The sequence below is a fragment of the Rana temporaria genome, chromosome 6 (assembly GCF_905171775.1).
Source record: "Rana temporaria chromosome 6, aRanTem1.1, whole genome shotgun sequence".
Lineage (NCBI taxonomy): Eukaryota > Metazoa > Chordata > Amphibia > Anura > Ranidae > Rana > Rana temporaria.
This window is the reverse complement of record NC_053494.1, coordinates 98544318-98563446: the sequence shown is the minus strand read 5'-3', so window position 1 is coordinate 98563446 and position 19129 is coordinate 98544318. Positions and strand designations below refer to the sequence as shown.

The 19129-nt window shown below is 47.7% G+C and overlaps 1 protein-coding gene across 2 annotated transcripts in view; it reads right to left on the bottom strand.

Moving 5' to 3' along the window:
* The window catches only part of KPNA7 (karyopherin subunit alpha 7), a 90415-nt gene that overhangs the window by 57162 nt on the left and 14124 nt on the right, over nt 1-19129 (bottom strand). For both annotated transcript variants that reach the window (XM_040357058.1, XM_040357057.1), the window contains exons 2-3: nt 5780-5882; nt 1448-1582 (exon numbers count right to left, since the gene is read on the bottom strand). In XM_040357058.1, the coding sequence (XP_040212992.1) occupies nt 1448-1582; nt 5780-5845 (201 nt within the window). In that variant the 5' untranslated portion in view covers nt 5846-5882. The remainder of the gene's footprint in view (nt 1-1447; nt 1583-5779; nt 5883-19129) is intronic.

The window sequence follows — 19129 nt, the reverse complement described above, 5'->3', positions numbered from 1 at the left end:
CTCCATAAAAGAGGAAGTCTCTGAACTAGCTCTGGATGGAATACAAACCTCACAAAATAGTTTATAACTATCAGAAAGCCTGGCCCTACAGTTCCCACATTTCTTCACCGGTTTGGCCTAGAAAAAAGCAGAAACAAGAACCAAACACAAATAAGTCCATACAAAAAAGCCTTGGAGCAGTATGGGACCCGGATGCTGCCACTGGTTCAATTCGAGCGGGCGCTCCATCCCCAATCTCCATGAGGCAAGTGGAGACCGGCCGGACAAATAGACCGTTGCTGTACTGCTAAATGCGCCTGTCTGGTATTCAGCAGACTGATCCAAGCAGCATGTCTTCAGTGTATCCACGCCATGCTTCCTTATGAAAAAAAAAAAAAAAGGCACCCGGAGGCACATCATATGATCTTCGGTTCCGGCACCATCTTGCCGCGTCACCAGAAGTCCTCCGACGCCCTCTTGGTACACTGCGTTGAAGCACAAGGAGGATAGTTCAACACAGCCAGAGGTGGGGGGAAAAATGGAAGGTAGTTGCCACCACTCAAACCACCAGGTAGGCAAGTTTACCTTGGAAATAGAGAACCCTTCTGGTCAGAAAGTACAGGACTCTCACCCAGGACTTGGCCACAACTAGTCCTGGATGATACCAGATCTTCCCCTCAGATCTACAGCAACTGCCAAGTGCAGTTGTAATGCAAAGTGAATTAGCCTTCAGAAAATAAACCCCAAATTGTGTTCCCTGGCAACATCACAATCACAGGTCCCAATTTACAGGGGGGAAGGAGGACCGCTTGGCTACTGCTCAGGCAAAACAGTCCTGCTAGCCCTGTCTACCAGACCCAGGGAAATAAAAAAACATGAGGCCAAGACATAACACCCTGACGGCCCTGCCTCACCGACTAAACACCTGAACTCTGTCCCTTTAAGCGACAGACCATTTTCAGCACAATGAAAACCACACCCATATTCGAATTTAGTGTCTCACTTCTCCGACAGGAGGGTCCAATATATAATCTTGCACACAGGCCCACTTTTCATAAATATTGGCCAGATAGCTGCTGTGTAGAAACTAGCTAAAAACAACATTTTTAAAGTCTTGATAACATCACTAAAGAAAACACCTAGCTAAAGCTGAATGATGGCATCAAAAACTGGGGAGGTACTACAGTTAGAGGCAGGGCTATACAAAATAATGTATTGTTTGCCAGTGTCCCTGCCTCCTGTAGGTAGCAGTACAATCCAAATATGATTTTTCTAGAATGCATTCATTTTTGTTTTTTTAATCACTGGAAAGCATAATTTGTATATTGATAAAGTCTGTCTTTTCCTAATGTACACAATTACAGGCAGAAAGTCTGTCAAAATAGTCAAGCACACAAAACTATGCTGTTTACAAAGGGGGAAGCAAAAGTATGAGATGCTATCCCATAGCCATTTGAAAATTAAGTACCTGATGAATCTTTTGTTCAGGAGAGTCAAGCAACTCTTGTGGAAATGAGGACACATTTCTCCTTTTTAGAATCTGCTCATCTTTCCTGGCTTTTCTAAGCTCCACATTGACTTCAGCTCTTCGTCGCCTTAGTTCCTAGAGAATAAAATAGATGGACAATTGAACTCCTCAAATGGCCCCAAACATCCCCCTTCCCACACAAGACCCAAATATGCAACTACACAACCTCCTGCTGTCATCCAAAATACAACGCATTCTTAAAGAGTGAAGTGTTGCACAACTACAAGATAACCCCATTCTTCCTGCATGCAAGAATCATCTGATCCAGTTAGGGTCTCTGAAATACTAGACCGCTTGAAACTAGCCATCTTCAGACCCCCTGGATGACAAGTCAACCCGGGTGAATGTTAATTTACCAAGATAAAACTGGTGACAGAGGTTCTATTCATTGAAAACTTATGTGTAAAAGACCCATTACATATGTATACAGGAGATATCTATCCTAACACACAGTGGGTATGAAAGTATTCAGACCCCCTTAAATTGTTAACGGTTAGATTGCAGCCATTTGCTAAAGTCATTTAAAGTTCTTTTCCCTCTTTTTATGCCACAATGTAGAAAATAAGATTTCCCATCATCTGTGCCCAGTCTTGCCACAAAGTTAAGCCAGCTCTGAGCAATCCTCTTTATTGTTCAGGGAAATAAAACAGACTTCCAGATATAAAAAAAATAAAAATAAAAAAAAAGTCCTTGCTTGAGTGACAGGTCATTTACATATCGTGCACTGCTTGCAGACATACACAGCTTCTGTAAAAAGTGCTCAATTCACATCCCCCTCCCCTCTTCCCTGAAGCTCTATGTATATTCTGATGGCTGTTGCATTTTCTCATGGCACTGAACTGACTCATCCCATATTTTGAAAACATTTAATCAAAACACAGGGGAGGCGATGTGAATTGTGCACTTTTTTTCAGAAGCAAGGACTTTGGTTTTTATCTGGAAGTAAGTTTTATTTTACTGAATAAAATAGGATTGCTCAGAGCTGGATTAACTGTGTGGCAAGACTGGGCACAGATAAGAAATATTATATTCTACATCAGGGGTCTCCAAACTTTTTAAACAAAGGGCCAGTTTAAGGCCTTTTATACTTTAGGAGGACTAGATTGTGGCCAGCAGGGGCAAAACAATTTGGCATCATTAATAAATATGGCCTCAGGATTGGTGGTCAATAGGAGGGGTAGTGCCCCTATTAATAGGAGGAATAGTATCCCATCATTGGTATTCGTGAGAAAGAGTGCCCCATTGTTGCCATCATTTGAAGGAATTAAATATCCTTCATATCAGTGGAAGGCATAGTGCCCCAAGGGCCGGATAGAAGCTAGCCAAGGGCCACATCTGGCCCACGGGCCGCAGTTTGGAGACCCCTGCTCTACATTGTGACAAAAAAAAAAAAATCCACTCATACAGCACCCCATATTGACAGAAAAACACAGAATTGACATTTTTGCAGATTAAAAAAAATATAAAAAAACTGAATTATCACATGGTCCCAAGTATTCAGAACCTTTGCTGCGACACTCATATTTAACTCAGGTGCTGTCCATTTCTTCTGATCATCCTTGAGATGGTTCTACACCGAGTCCAGCTGTGTTCAATTATACTGATTAAACTTGATTAGGAAAGCCACACACCTGTCTATATAAAAGACCTTACAGCTCACAGTGCATGTCAGAGCAAATGAGAATCATGAGGTCAAAAAGGAACTGCCTGAAGTGCTCAGACAGAATTGTGGCAAGGCAGAGATCTGGCCAAGGTTACAAAAAAAAAAAAAAAAAAAAAAAATAATATTCTCCTAAGAGCACAGTGGCCTCCATAATCCTTAAATGGAAGACGTTTGGGACGACCAGAACCCTTCCTAGTGCTGGCCATCTGGCCAAACTGAGCTATTGAGGGAGAAGAGCCTTGGTGAGAGGTAAAGGAGAACCCAAAGATCACTGACTGAGCTCCAGAGATGCAGGTCGGGAGAAAGTTGTAGAACGTCAACTAGGGTTGTCCCGATACCGATACTAGTATCGGTATCGGGACCGATTCCGAGTTTTTTCGGCGGTAGTCAGACGCCGATACACAAATAGAATACTTAACCCCCCCCCCGCGCCGCCGCCGACACCGGAGCCGCAAATTGGCCGCTGCGATCCGCCGCCGTTACGCCGCTGACTGTGTAATACGGGCGGGAACATTACAGCTTTGAATAGCTGTAATGATTTGCGCCACGCATAGACACTCCCCCTTGCTCGGGTGAACTGTCCAATCCCGAGCGAGGGGGAGTGTCTATACACGCAGCGTGGCGCCAATCATTACAAAGCTATTCAAAGCTGTAATGTTCCTGGCCGGCCGTAGTACTTTACCCAGTGGTCTCCAACCCCCAGGCCGTGGCCCACTACCGGGCCGTTGCGTCTCTGCAGCCGGGCCGCGGGTGAGGGAGCCCGGTGCTTCACAAGAGTGGGCAGGTGAGAGCCTGGGGGATCAGAGGCATGTGGATGAGAGAAGCCACCCGCTTCTCTGCGCCTGCCCCACATCACAGCTCTTTCGTCCTTACAGCGCTGGTATCAGAGGCAAAGGGATGACATCATCTCTGAGTCCACACCGCATAACAGCTCTTCCACCCTCAAAGCACTGGGAATGAATGAGACGCTGAGAGCTCATTGGCCGAGATCGGCTATCCCACGGGGAGGGATACAAGCAGCGCAAGTCCATTCTGCAGGGTATGTGCATTGTGGCAAGTTGGCAGGGTTTTGCAAGTTTCCGGGAGCTATTAGTGTGCAGCAACTTGAGGAAGAGTGTTGAGATGCCGGGGGTGAGAGAAATGTCTGCAGGGAGGTGCGAGGCCAGTTCTGGTGGTGTGTGTGTGTGTGTGTGTGTGTGTGTTTCACTTTCTCAGTGCATAGTAGTGGTCTCTGCAGTGCTGGAGCAATGCATTAGGGCTTGTTCACACTATATACTTTCAACCCATCTGCACCCCTCTCCTGCACATACCACCCACCCCCATTCACTCCGTGCCCCCCTTCTGAACATACCACCCACCCCCATTCACTCTGTGCCCCCCTTCTGCACATATCACCCACCCCCATTCACTCCATGCCCCCCACCTGCACGTATCGCCCACTGCCATACAATCTGTGCCCCTCTCCTGCACATACCACCCACCGCCATACACTCTGTGCCCCTCCTGTACATACCACCCACCGCCATACACTCTGTGCCCCTCCTGTACATACCACCCACCGCCATACTCTCTTTCTTTCCCCCTCCCTGCCAGCCTATTTGCTTGTATTATACTATGGCTATTTCTCACCAACCAACAGTATTCCCCATCCCGCACCAGTCCCATTGACATCCATATATTCCCCTCCCCCATGCCAGCACAAATCCTCCTTTTTTATCCCTATACAGACCAGGATCCCCCAGTTTCACTCCAGTTCTCCTCTACCCATCACTCATCTCATATTCACTCCCCCTTTTTACCCCCTCCTTCTCCCCTAACCCATTGTTCCCAGTCCCATCCCCACCCCCATTTGTTCAGGAAGGACCCTGAGAGGCAGAGCATCTTACTACTGCTGCTTGTGATGTGTACTGTGCCAATCCTTGCTGACCCTCCTCTCCTATTCATCCCATGTGATTGGTGCAATACACATCCCACCCACACAAGCAGCAGCAGTAGTAATAAGATGTTCCACCCTGGGGTTCTTCCTTAACCCCTGCAAAGGATGTGACATTTGAGTAGGGCCTCATGTCTATAATTTTTGCCTAAGGCCTCACAAAACCTAGAAGTGTCAACACCAGCTGTTGCTCCGATAAATTGCCCGTGAAAAATCGCTTACCCCCGTGCACGCCCCCAACCCAAACCCCCCCGGGCCTTGACACAATTTTCATGGCTGGATGGGGGGGGGGTGGAGACAATGGCTGGATGGGGGGGGAGACAATGGCTGGATACCGCTGCATTTGGGGACACATTTTAAAAAAAGTATCGGTATTCGGTATCGGCGACTACTTGAAAAAAAGTATCGGTACTTGTACTCAGTCCTAAAAAAGTGGTATCGGGACAACCCTAACGTCAACCATCACTGCATCCCTCCACCAGTTGGGGCCTTATGGCAGAGTGGCTTGATGGAAGCCTCTCAGTGCAAAACACATGAAAGCCTGCATGAGTTTGCTAAACACAAAAAAACAAAAACAAATACATAATCCCCACGTGTGTGAACTTCTGGTAGGGGTGCACACACCCAATGCAATAGGCTGCACACACTTATGAGTAAAATGAACACGTAAACTTACCGTTACATCTTTGCCTTTATTCTTAAACTTTTTCATACGGTCATCCGTTTCATTTGTGGTAGGCATTCTTGCAGAAAAGTGCTTACTTTAATCCTGTGACAATCTGCAATGACAATTTTTAATTGAATGCACAACGTTCCTTTAGAGTTTTTAAAAGCTTAAACTTCCACAACCATTAAAATATTGGCTTGTTGATAAAACTATTAGGCTGCATTCACACCCGAGCGCATTTTCAGGCAGAAAGTCACTATTTTGTACAGGCCAAAAATATAAAAGCAGAAACTCCTGTAATCTGCCAAAAAAGCTGAGTTAGGCTTACCGGTAACTCCTTTTCTGAGAGTCTTCCAGGACAGCCCATGAGACCTAGGGCTCCTCCTACCAGGACAGGAAACACGTTAACCCCCACCAGATAAAAGGGCGGTCCTCCAGGCCCCATGCCAGTCTTCTCGAGAACCGTAGGACTACCCTGAAAAACATATGCATTAATAACACATAACTTCCATACAACAAAACCGGGTGGGAATCCGGCTGTCCTGGAAGACTCTCAGAAAAGGAGTTACCGGTAAGCCTAACTCAGCTTTTCTCTCAAGCGTCTTCCAGGACAGCCCATGAGACGATGAGCCAGAACTTACCAGTCTAGGGTGGGACAACTGCCTGAAGGACCTTTCGACCAAACGCCTGATCTTGAGCTGATAGCAGATCCAGGCGATAATGCTTAATAAAGGTCGAGTAACTGGACCATGTGGCAGCTTTACAGATTTGTTCCGGTGAAGCACCAGCCCTCTCAGCCCAAGACGCAGCCAAAGCCCTTGTTGAATGCGCTGTAACAAAAGGTGTGGGAACTTCTCTGATTTTATAGGATTCTGAGATTGCCTGCTTGATCCATCTAGCCAATGTGGCTTTAGATGCACCTTTACCTTTGTGTGTACCTGAAAATAGTACAAATAAAGCGTCTGTCTTCCTGAAGGTCTTGGTGACCTCTAAATATGCAAGAAGGGTTCTTCTTGCATCCAAAAAACTAAATTTCTTTTCCTGATCACCCTGTGGTGAACTACAAAAGGATGGCAGTACAATGTCCTGTGATCTGTGAAATGTACTAGCTACCTTAGGCAAAAAACCTGGATCAGTTTTTAATACAACTCGATCCTCTAGAATCGTGAGGAAAGGCTCCCTCACTGATAAGGCCTGTAACTCGCTTACTCTACGAGCTGAGGTAATAGCTACTAAAAAAAATTGTTTTTAAGGTAAGTAGCTTAACAGAAATATCCTCTAAAGGTTCAAAAGGAAACTCTACCAGAGTTTGAAGTACCAGGGACAGGTCCCAAGTTGGACAACTTCTTACCACTACCGGCCTGGCCCTTGAAATGGATTTAAAGAATCTAGCTACCGTGGGATTTTCCAAAAGAGAAAACTGGAGGAAAACGCTGATAGCTGCCGCCTGTACCTTCAAGGTACTAACTGAAAGACCCTTGTCGACACCCTCTTGAAAAAATTCCAAAATAGAAGGAACATCATGCGTTGATCTTTGGTTTTCAGACAACCATGAATTAAACTTTTTCCAAACTTTGGAATAAATGGCTCTAGTGACTGGTTTTCTGCAATTTACCAAGGTTTTAATCACCTTGTCCGAAAACCCCTGAGCCTTCAGTATCTTCTCTTCAGATACCAAGCTGTTAAGCTTAATGAAACCACCTGTGGGTGTGACACTGGACCCTGCGACAGCAAGTCCTCTCTGTTCTGAAATCTCAGTGGAGGCTCCGAGACCAGAGACTGTAGCAGGGAAAACCATGGCCTCTTGGGCCAGAAGGGGGCGATCAAAATAAGGTCTGTCTCTTCTAGGAGAAACTTCCGGAGTACTTCCGGAATGAGTCTGATCGGCGGAAAGGCATAGCAAAGGTTGAAGGGCCATGGATTTGCTAGGGCATCTATCCCCAGAGATCGATCCCCTGGGTTTAGAGAAAAGAACTCCTCTGTCTTGCTGTTTTCCTGATTCGCGAACAAATCTGCTTCGGGATAACCCCATTTGTTGGTGACCTCCGCAAAGACTTCTGGATGAAGTGACCAATTGTCTCGCTCCACCCTGTGGCGACTGAGGTAGTCTGCCAGACTGTTTTGTGTCCCCTTCAGGTGCACTGCTGAAATTGAGCCTAGATTTACTTCTGCCCAGGACAACATTTCTTGTGCTATTCCTTGAAGAATTCGACTCCTCGTGCCTCCTTGTTTGTTGAGGTACGCCACTGTCGCAATGTTGTCTGACAGAATCTGGAGATTGTGACCCCTGATCTCCGATTGAAAGGCTTGCAGGGCTCTGAACCGCTAGCAGTTCCCTCTGGTTCGATGAAGCTCTTGCTTCCTTCAAGGACCATTTTCCCTGTGCGACCTGATCTTTGAGGTGGGCTCCCCATCCCCAGGCGCTTGCATCTGTCGTGATCCTCTTGGATATCGAGATGGACCATGGCAGGCCTTTTGTTAGGTGCAGATTCTTTCTCCACCACCACAAACTTCTCTTTACCTTGGTAGGTAACCAAACTTTTGACTCTAGGGACCTGGCGTCCCCATCCCAATTTTCCAGAAGGAATCTCTGCAATGGTCTCTGATGGAACCTTGCCCATGGTACCGCAGGGAAACACGAGGTCATGAGACCTACCGTCCTTGAAATTTCCCTCAGCGAGACCAACTGATTGGTCTGTAAGGCTGACACTGCTTGCACCATCTTGGAGAAAAACTTTTTGGACTACTGAGCAAAAGTCGTAACCCAGGTACTTCACCCTCTGGGCTGGAACTAGGGAAGATTTTTCCCTGTTTATCAGCCAGCCCAGGGACTGAAGAAAGTCTAGCACAGTCTGGAGATCTGCTAGTAATTTTTGGTGAGATTCTGCCACTATTAATAGGTCGTCCAGGTAAGGGATTATAGTTATCGCCTTTAACCTTAGTGGAGCCAGCGCCTCCCCCAATACCTTTGTGAAGATACGAGGGGATGAGGACAGACCGAAGGGGAGGGCCTGAAATTGAAAGTGCCTGATTTCCGTTCCCATTTTTACCGCTATTCTCAGGAATTTCTGGAAAGCTGGGTGGATCGGGACATGTAGGTAAGCATCCCTTAGATCCAATGTGGCCATTAAACAGTTTGGGTAAAGCAGATTCTTGATAGAGAACACTGTCTCCATCCTGAAGTGCTTGTACCTGATCGATCGATTTAGAGATCGAAGGTTCAGAATGAGCCGATACTTCCCTGACGGCTTTCTGATGACAAAAATGTGGGAATAAAACCCTTTGTTCTGATCTGACCGGGGAACAGGAATCAGGACTTTTTGGTCTAACAATTCTCCTACTTGGAGACCCAGAGCTCTTGCTTTCTCCCGATCTTTGGGAGGAGAGGTGATCAAAAGACGTTCTGGTGGCTGGCAGGAAAACTCTAGCCTGTACCCATTTGCCACCAGATCCAGGATGAAGGGACTTGAGGTGACAGCTGCCCATTGTGGGAGAAAGGCCTTCAATCTTCCCCCCACTGGCAGAAGCTGGTCATTGTGGTTTGGCGGGTTGCTGAGGTGTGTTAAATAAAACACCTCCTCTACCTTTGCCTTTGTATCCGGTCCAATGTTTCTTGGGCCTATTGTCCTTTTCTTTAGGACCCTGTTGCCATGGCAGGCCTTTGTTTTGGCCACGAAAAATTTTTCTTCCAGTCTGTTTTTTCTTTTCTGGAAAGGCCTTTTTCCTATCGGCCGTACGTTCCAGAGCTTCCTGCAGACCTGGGCCAAAAAGATGCTCCCCTGTCAGCGGCAGCGCGCATAATCTTAATTTAGATGCTGCATCCCCAGACCATGTTTTAAGCCAAACACTTCTTCTGGCTGAGTTCACCAAAGCTGAAGTCCTGGCTGTCATCCTTACTGATTCTGCCGAAGAATCAGCCAAAAGCCCCACAGCACTAAACAGGAGAGGAAAGGATTTTAAAATCTCTTCCCTAGAAGTACCTGCCAAAAGATGGGTTTGGATTTGTGTAAGCCATTCCTCCAAATTCCTGGCTACACAAGTGGAAGCTAAAGCTGGTTTGAGATTCCCCATAGTTGAATCCCAAGCTCTATGAAGAAGGACGTCACATTTTTTGTCCATAGGATCCTTAAGCGTACCCATGTCATCAAACGCCAGGTCCGAATTTTTTGAAACCTTTGAAAGAGGAGCATCTAACTTAAGGGTTTTTGTTCCACGGTAGCGCTGCGTCCTCATCAAATGGAAACCGTCTTTTTAGGTTACCAGAAAAGAAAGGTTTTCTCTCTGGATTCTCCCACTCCAGTTTGATCGTATCAAGGAGGGAATCGTGCACTGGAAAGTTTTTACTTCTCTTTTTGTGCAACCCTTTGTACATAAGGTCATGTTTGGACATTTGTACCTCCTCCATTTCAAGGGTAGTATAGATGGCTTTTAACAAGTTATCCACATCTTCTAAAGACAGTTTAAACCTTGAGCCCTTAGAGGATACTCTATCCCTAGTCTCTGTATCTGACCCTGAGTCTTCCTGAGAAGAATGGGTAGATTTGGCTTCAGCCTCAGAGTCTTCACTCTCTACGCTCACCTGTGGGGTGCTAGCCACTGAAGCCTTTCTTTTTGAAGATGTACCCTGTTGGGGAGCCTGCATTTTGTCAATTAGATTTCTAAATGAACCAAAAGTAGAAACAAGCTCATCCCTGACCGAAGTCAACATTTTTTGACATGAGGTCACCCTTCACTAAAGCATCTATACATGTGCGACAAACTGCTTTGTTCCAAGTGGAGCTCAGTTTGTTACCGCACACTTTCTCTTATGTGGCTGCGCTTGGGATTTTTCCTGGGTCTTGCCCTGGAAGACATAAAATAAATAACCCCCATAAGTAACAAACCACAAATAAATACTCCATCACCACGTGCAGGAGAAGGGAAAGTGTGTCCCCTAACACCAAATCCTATGATTGGGAGGGGGGGGGGGGGAAGAACACTCATCAGGATAGCAAAAAAAGTCCATACTTAAAGCTTACCTGAGAGGTGCTGGTGTTGGAGGCTGCATCTGCCTGAGAAGGAACTGCAGGAGAATCCATGCCGCCCGACTGGTATTCTAACAGCCTGTGCTGCTTCTACCAGCGATCACCAGCCAGCCATTTAAAGCTACTTTTTCGCGCCGTTTTGGAGACTGGAACCGCGTCTCCGGCGCCCGATGATGACGTCATATGACCCGGAAGCGACCCCTCCGGATCTTCCTGTGGGCCAGCTTGGAGCGCAGAAGCCCCGCCCCTCCAGCGCCAGTGACTTCCTGGAATCCTAGCACGAGACAGCCATGCTGTGTGCGGGACCCGTCACCACCAAACGGCTGCAGCGTTTGCCAAGACGCTAGGGACCCGACGCCATCCCGGTCCTGGCCCTCTCCAGGCACAGAAAAAAAGAGCCGCAGATTACCACCTCTCCAGTGGACACTGCACATGGCACGGAGGTTAGGTTTTAAAAATGAGCACATACCCCATAACAGCCGTTAGAGCCTCTGCTCATGAGACCTAGGGGACCAGGTTCCTTGAAACATGTTACCCCCCGTCCGGAGGAAACACTAATACTGGCATGGGGCCTGGAGGACCGCCCTTTTATCTGGTGGGGGTTAACGTGTTTCCTGTCCTGGTAGGAGGAGCCCTAGGTCTCATGGGCTGTCCTGGAAGACGCTTGAGAGAAAAAAAGCTTTTTTTTTGAGCTTCAGGTGCTTTGCTTCAGACAGAACGCTCAGATGTGAACAGGTGCCATTTAAATGAATGGGATTTTTCTTGGGCCCTTAGAGGAAGCTTTCAGAAACTCAGCAGTTCGACTTTAATACAATTTGTTAGGAGAGCAAATAGAGAATTATATACAGACACCCCTCGCTTAAAAGTACCATTCTTATGACAAGGTCAATATCTTAAATTGGCAGCAGGTACCAAGTAAGTTTTTTTTAACTACTTCAATACCAGGCACTCGGAAACCCCCCCCCCCCCACCCCCGTTCCTGCCCAAGCCAATTTCGGTCATGCAAGCATCTTTTGGTGGCATTTGATCACTTCTGGGTTTTTCCTAAACAAATAAAGACCGAAAAAAGAAAAAAAAAAATCGTTAAAGTTTCCTGCCTCACTGATTAGGTGGCACTGGCAGGCATTACTGATGTGCACCCCTGATGGGGGCAGCGCCGATAATCAGCACAGACCGCACCCCCCCTCGTCAGGAGAGCCGATCAGCTCTACTCCTCGCGTCTGTCAGACACGAGTGAGGAAAAGCAGATACACTGCTCTTCCTGTTTAACACATGATCAGCTGTGTCCAATCGCGGTGTAAAGTCAGACTCTTTACCGAGATAAGTGTTGCTGTGCGTCAGACGGACACGCCGCAGCACTGATCGCCACAGGCACGCACTTGCCGTTATCCTGAAAGATGTCATATGATCAGTCAGGATAAAAACTGAACCACTGCCCAGCTATCATTTTGCTATAGGCCAGGCAGGAAGGGGTTAAAAAACAAATTGTGCCAAATTCATAAAGGCTGGAAAAAGGAAAAGCTGTGTTGCTCCTAGTAAGCAATTTGATTTTCTCAGATCCTCTTGAAACTGATTTGTTAACCCAGAATACCAGACAACAGAAGTTGTACTGTGCAGAGTTCATACATGCCTCAACTGTCAAGCTTGAGAATGAGGGGCATGACACCAGCAGTGCAAAAACCCGTTAGCCTTATCGGTAACGGTATTTCCAGCACAGCTACTTGAGATTGGCTCCACCCTCTACAGGAAACAAATCAGATACAATTTAAAAGGCACCTCCCTTTCCTCTGACCCTCAGTTGTTAGATCAAGTAAACCTCCACTAAAAAGTACACTCGGCAAAAAAAAAAAAAAAAAAAAAAAAAAACCCCACACCACACAAAAGCTCACAAAAAAACACCAGTAGGGATGAGCTTAGTGTTTGACTCACACATCGTATGTTCGACCGTTCGAATTACGAACGTTATGGGCCATTCGAACCAAATTCGAGTGGAGTGTCACAGCCCATAATTCACTGCGGCAGTGCATTGCTGGCTGATGATTGGCCAAGCATACACTATGACCCGCATGCTTGGCCAATCACAGCTTGCAAAAAAACGGAGAGCCATAATTGGCCAAAGCCAGGGTGGCTTTGGCCAATCATGGCTCAGGGGGTTTAGTACACGCCCCACACCTGGAAGTCGGCCTTGTGTAGTGTGTTGCGATGGTTACAGAGAAAGTCATTTTTTGGAGTTAGATAGAGCAGGCAGGCTAGTCAGTTAGAGTTACAGTGTGTAGAGGATATATTTGCATCCCAGGTGGTGTGTGTGTGTGTGTGTGTGTATATATAATATATATATACACACACACACACACCAGCAAGTATTGTCAGTATTTATGCAGCTACATCTCCCTGCAGGCCATTAGTATGAGAGCGGAGAGTCACGAGCCGATTAAAGAGGGCAAGCTGACTGTCTAGAGGCAACAGTGCTGGTCGTGGTTACGGTGTATCCTCATTAGCATGTGGCCGTGGGACACGCTCATCCTTTTTTCGGCAGCTGGCTGTGTTGAGCCGCAACATGCCGAACACTTGGTAGAGTGGATGACCAAGCCGTCATACTCTTACCCAGGCTCAGGGTACTTTGGCAAAGCAGCTGCCAACGCGACCTCCTCCCTCTGCTCAATGGCATCAGTCACTTCTTCCCTAGCCCCACCATGTCCTCCTGAGGAGTCCCCCGAACTGTTTGACCAGTGTTGGGTACATGCTGCAGAAGGATGTGCAGCGTTTTGAAGGCTCCGATGATGGTACACAGCTAGAGGAAGGCAGTAACGTGAGCCCAGAGAGAGAGGGGGTACCCAAGAAGGACAGCAATCTGGCAGTCATGTTCCCCCAGCTGCAGCATACTGCCAGGTTTGCTCCAGTGATGGGAGGGGATGATGAGGTCACTGACTCGGAGGAGAAGGCACATCTCCAACGAGGCAGGATGCCCTCCAGGGGCCAGCTTAAGGGCAGCACACTGCATCACAACGCAGAGCCAAAAGTACTTTGGCGTGGGCTTTGAGAAGAGTGCATCAGATCGCACCACTGCCATTTGCAACATATGGCAAAAGTATCTTGCGTGGCCAAAACATCACCAGCTTGGGCACCACATGCTTGACCAGACATATGCCGACCTTGCTTGCAGTTTGTTGGCAAGCGTACCTCAAAGACCCACACCAAAGTACAAAGCGGACCTCTCCTTGCTCCTCATCAGCTGGGATCTCCAACCCCACTATACCCTCAGTCCTTTCTGAAGCCTGCACTGATGGGACTGAAGGTGTAGCATTAGGTGTGTCACAGCCGAGTACTTGCGGGCAATCTACTATCGGTAAACCGACAGATTGTACCAGGAAAATTTGCCTGCTATATCGCCGAAAGAAGTTCTCTCCCAGCCATCCACATGCGCAGCGGTTAAATGCTAGCTTAGCTAAATTGCTAGCACTTCAACTGCTGCCTTTTCAGGTGGTAGATTCTGCCCCCTTCCGTGAGTTTGTGGAATGTGCAGTACCTCAGTGGCAAGTTCCCAAACACCACTTATTCTCACGGAAGGCAATTACGGCTCTCTACCGGCATGTGGGAGGCAATGTCCATGCCTTGCTGGACAGGGTGGTCAGTGGTAAGGTGCATATTGCCGCCGACTCATGGTCCAGCAGGCATGGACAGGGACGTTACCCATCTTTTACGATGCATTGGGTGACTCTGCTGGCAGCTGGGAAGGATGCGGGATAAGGTACAGTAGTGTTGGCGGTTGTTCCGCCACCAAAATGCTACTACTGGTTGCGACACACCTCTATCTTCCACCCCCTCCTTCCTTTGTGGCCTGTTCCTGTGCCGATGTGTCCTCGGAACCAGCGGTGCTCCGTAGGCGTTCAAGGGGGTACGCAGGCAAACAGATGCCATGCGGTGCTTGAGCTGGTGTGCTTGGGGTACAGGAGCCACACTGGGGCAGAGGGTCTGTCAGCTCTGCAGGGGCAGGCTCAGAGGTGGTTGACACCACGCCAGTTTAAGCCAGGAATGGTGGTTTGCGACATGGGCACCAACCTCCTCTCCGCCCTCAGAGGGAAAAACTGACCCATGTGCCTTGTTTTGCTCATGTCCTTAACTTGGTGGTGCAGCGGTTCTTGGGCAAGTACCCGGGCTTACAGGATGTCCTGAAGCAGGCCAGGAAACTGTGCCTTTCCGACGGTCATATAATGCCAGTGCTTGGCTGGCAGACCTCCAAAATTAATACAACCTGCCCAAGAACCGCCTAATCTGTGACATGCCCACCAGGTGGAACTCTACGTTGGCCATGCTGCAGCGGCTGCACACACACAGCAGAGGGCCATCAATGAGCATCTGTGCCAATATGGCACCAGGACAGGGTAGCTTGAGTTTCCCCCCACGCCAGTGGGCCATGATCAGGGATGCATGCACTGTCCTGTCACCATTTGAGGAGGCCGTGAGGATGGCGAGCAGTGACATAGCATGCATCAGTGACACTGTCCCTCTTATCCACCTGTTGGAGCACACGCTGTGTGGAATAATGGACAGGGCCCTTGAAGCAGAACAGAGGAAGGAAGAGGACTTCCTTACCTCTCAAGGCCCCCCCTTTATCCAGACAGTGTTCCTGGAGGAGGATTGTGTCAGCATGGAGGTTGAGCCTAGCACTCAGCATCAGGTCTTCAAGGGATCAATTACAGTGCCAAGAAACCCATGGACTTGTACGTGGCTGGGACAAGGTGGTTTCGGATCCTGTCCTCCTCAGTGACCCAAAGGACTCTGCACCAAATGCCTCAGCAAACCTACGCTGTATGGCCTCCCTGATCCTGCAAAGCCTGCGGAAAGATCCTTGTATTCGTGCTATCAAGGAGAGGGATCATTACTGGCAACCCTCCTTGATCCACGTTACAAGGGTAAGGTTGCGAACCTTATCTTGCCGGCACAGAGGGAGCAGAAGATGAAACATCTTCGAGAGGCCTTGCAGAAAGGTCTTTGCAACGCTTTCCCAGAGACTGGGAGGTTACAAAATCCTGGAGGCTTCGATGCGTTCAGACAATTTTAGTCCACAGCCCCAAGGTATGACCGGTTCCAGCAGCCATTGCCAGAGTCTGTTTTACATGGTGCAGGAATACCTAGGGGCAAGATCAGACTTGGACACCTTTGTTGTAATATTAATATGTGTAGGTATTTAAAATAACCTTTCCCATCAAAAATCCTCTGGGTTACTGGGTCTTGATGGATCACTGGCCAGAGCTTGCACAGTATGCAGTTGAGCTACTGGCCTGTCCTGCATCCTTTCGGAATGCACATTCAGTGATGCTGGAGGCTTTGTAACCAATCACAGGGTACGCCTCTCCACCTACTCGGTCGATCAGCTGACCTTCATAAAAATGAATCAGGCTTGGATCACCACCAGCTACCAAAAGATTTTTTTAAATGTCAGATCCCTTCAAGACTGCTGATACCGAGTTACTATCCTTTTCCTTCTCAATGATCATGCTGATAGCTTGCAAGAACATTTTTGGTTCTGGGAACCGCCACCACCAGTGGCTAAGGCCCAATTTTTCTGCCCCTGTTTAACAGGGGCGTGAAATTACAATTCTTTATCTAATTTCACAGCAAGGCCCATTCCTGCGCCCACCAAGTAACTGAGGGCTTACAGTGTTGTGGCATCAGCACCACCACATGCTTAAATGTTTCTGCCCAACAATGGCATGCAATTACAATTCTTGATATAATAGTTCACAGCAGGGCGTTCCAGCGCCCACCAAGACTAACTGAGGGCTTACAGTGTTGTGGCAATACCAACACCTAGGGCCCAAATTTCTGCAGGAGTATATACGGCAGGTCCCTACTTTCAACTTACAAACGACTCCTGCTTTATCACCAATCCTTGTTTCACTAAAAAAAAAACTAAAAAAAAAAAACCTTAGTTAGACGTAACGGTATTTCTACGAGTCTTTCAGGACAGCACTTGGAGAGAGCGCAGCTCCACCCACTTCCCAGGAAACACTGCAGCTATAGCTTTAAATTCCGCCCACTTCCACCATGACCTCAGTTGTTAACGAGTACCTCCGGCCATGCTGAAATTAGATAAGCAGAACATAGCAACAATACATGTTAGCATTTATACATTCACCTTTATAATACCAAGGGAGGGTTATCGGTGCTGTCCTGAAAGACTTGTAGAAATACCGTTACCGGTAAGTCTAACTAAGGTTTTCTCGCCTCGTCTTTCAGGACAGCACTTTGAGATGATAACTGAGTACTTACTCTAGGGTGGGACCACCGCTTGCAGGACTTTCCTGCCAAAAGATTGCTCCGCTGCTGCGAGCAAATCCATTCTGTAATGGCGAGTGAATGTAGAGAAACTCGTCCACGTGGCCACTTTACAGATATTTTCTGGTGAAGCTCCGGCTCTTTCCGCCCAGGATGTTGCCATTGCCCTTGTAGAATGAGCCACCACTCCCGTGGGAAGTTCTATATCCATGGCTTTGTAAGCCTCATGGGATAGCCATACGAAGCCACCTAGCTAAAGTGTTTTTGGAAGCTCCATAGCCTTTCCGAGCTCCCGAGAACACCACAAAGAGAATTTGCTTTCCTAAATTCACTAGTGATCTCTAGATAGTGTACTAAACACCTTCTTACATCTAAAGTATGAAAGTCTCTTTTTTGGACCAGATGGATTTGGACAGAATGTAGGAAGAACTATTTGTGTTCTATGAAATGCTGATGCTACCTTAGGTAGGAAACCCGGATCTGTCCTTAACACAACCCTATCCTGGAAGATAGTCAAAAAGGGTTCAATAATTGACAAGGCTTGAAGTTCACTGACTCGCCTAGCTGAAGTGACTGCTACTAGCAAAACCAACTTCAATGTCCAAAACTTGAGTGAAGTCTCTACAGGTGGTTCAAAGGGTCTTTTAGTCAGACCTCTTAGAACAACTGATAAATCCCATTTGGGCAAAAATTTTAATGGTACAGGCCTAGCCCTGGCTAGGGCCTTAAAAAAATCTGATAATATAGGGATCCAGAGATAACCTTCTCTCTAGAAAAACCGAAAGTGCAGCAACCTGAGATTTTAGGGTGCTGGCTGCCAGACCCTTGTCCATCCCGTCCTGTAAAAACTCCAGGGCCGACAAAATACTTAGAGGACAATCCTTGGATTTACACCAAAAATTTTAAATTTTCCAGGTTTTAAAATAAATAGCCCTGGTAACTTCTTTCCTGCTACTAAGCAAGGTACTAACTAAACGTTTGGACAAACCCTTACTCTCTAGGATTTGTTCCTCAGTAGCCAAACCGCAAGCTTTAAATAACTTGCGCCTGGATGTAGAAGGGGACCCTGGAACAGCAAGTCCTACCTGACTGGAAGCAGCCAATGAGCCTCTATTGCTAGGTCCAAAAGGGCTGAAAACCAGGGCCTCTTGGGCCAATAAGGGGCTACTAAAATTAGAGTCGTCTTCTCCTCCTGCAATTTTCTGAGAACTAGCGGTATCAATTGAACCGGGGGAAAAGCGTAGCACAAGTGGAAGGACCAACGTTGGGCTAACGCATCCAGTCCCTCTGCTTGGTCCCGCCTGTTGAGGGAGAAAAAAAACGTGGGACCTTTGTGTTGGCTTGAGATGCGAACAGGTCTATTTGGGGGGAGTTCCCCACCTGTCCACTATTTCCTGAAACACCTCTTGGTTTAGGCTCCATTCGGATTCCAGAACCCTCTGCCTGCTCAAAAAATCCGCCAGATGGTTCAGGTCGCCCTTCAGGTGTACCGCAGACAAGGATGCCACATTTACTTCTGCCCAATACATAATTTGCCAGGCCAGATTCAGTAGGCACCTGCTTCTCGTGCCCCCCTGCCTTGAGATGTATGCCACTGCCGTGGCATTGTCCGACAGGACTTGGACATGTTGACTCTGGAGAACTTGACTGAAGGCCCCTAGTCCCATGAAAATGGCTCTCAACTCCCTCCAATTGGAGGATCTCCTGGAATCCTCCCTTGACCAGGATCCGTGGGCCATCTGGCCCTCGAGATGGGCGCCCCACCCCCAGGAACTTGCATCCGTGGTTAGGATCTTTGTCGTGGGGAAGGTCCATAATAGACCCAAACTCAGATTTGCCCGAGTCCTCCACCATCAAAGATTTCTTTTTACCTGAGGTGGGATCAAAAACTTTCCAGGGATTCCCCGAACGACCAGTTTTGGAGTATCGCCCGCTGGAGATCTCTTGCATGGAGACGGGCCCACTGAACTGCCGGGATAGAGGCTGTGAGGAGACCCAGAGTGGACATAGCTGTCCGGACAGTCACCGGGAGGTTTGTCTGTACTGCCTTTACTGC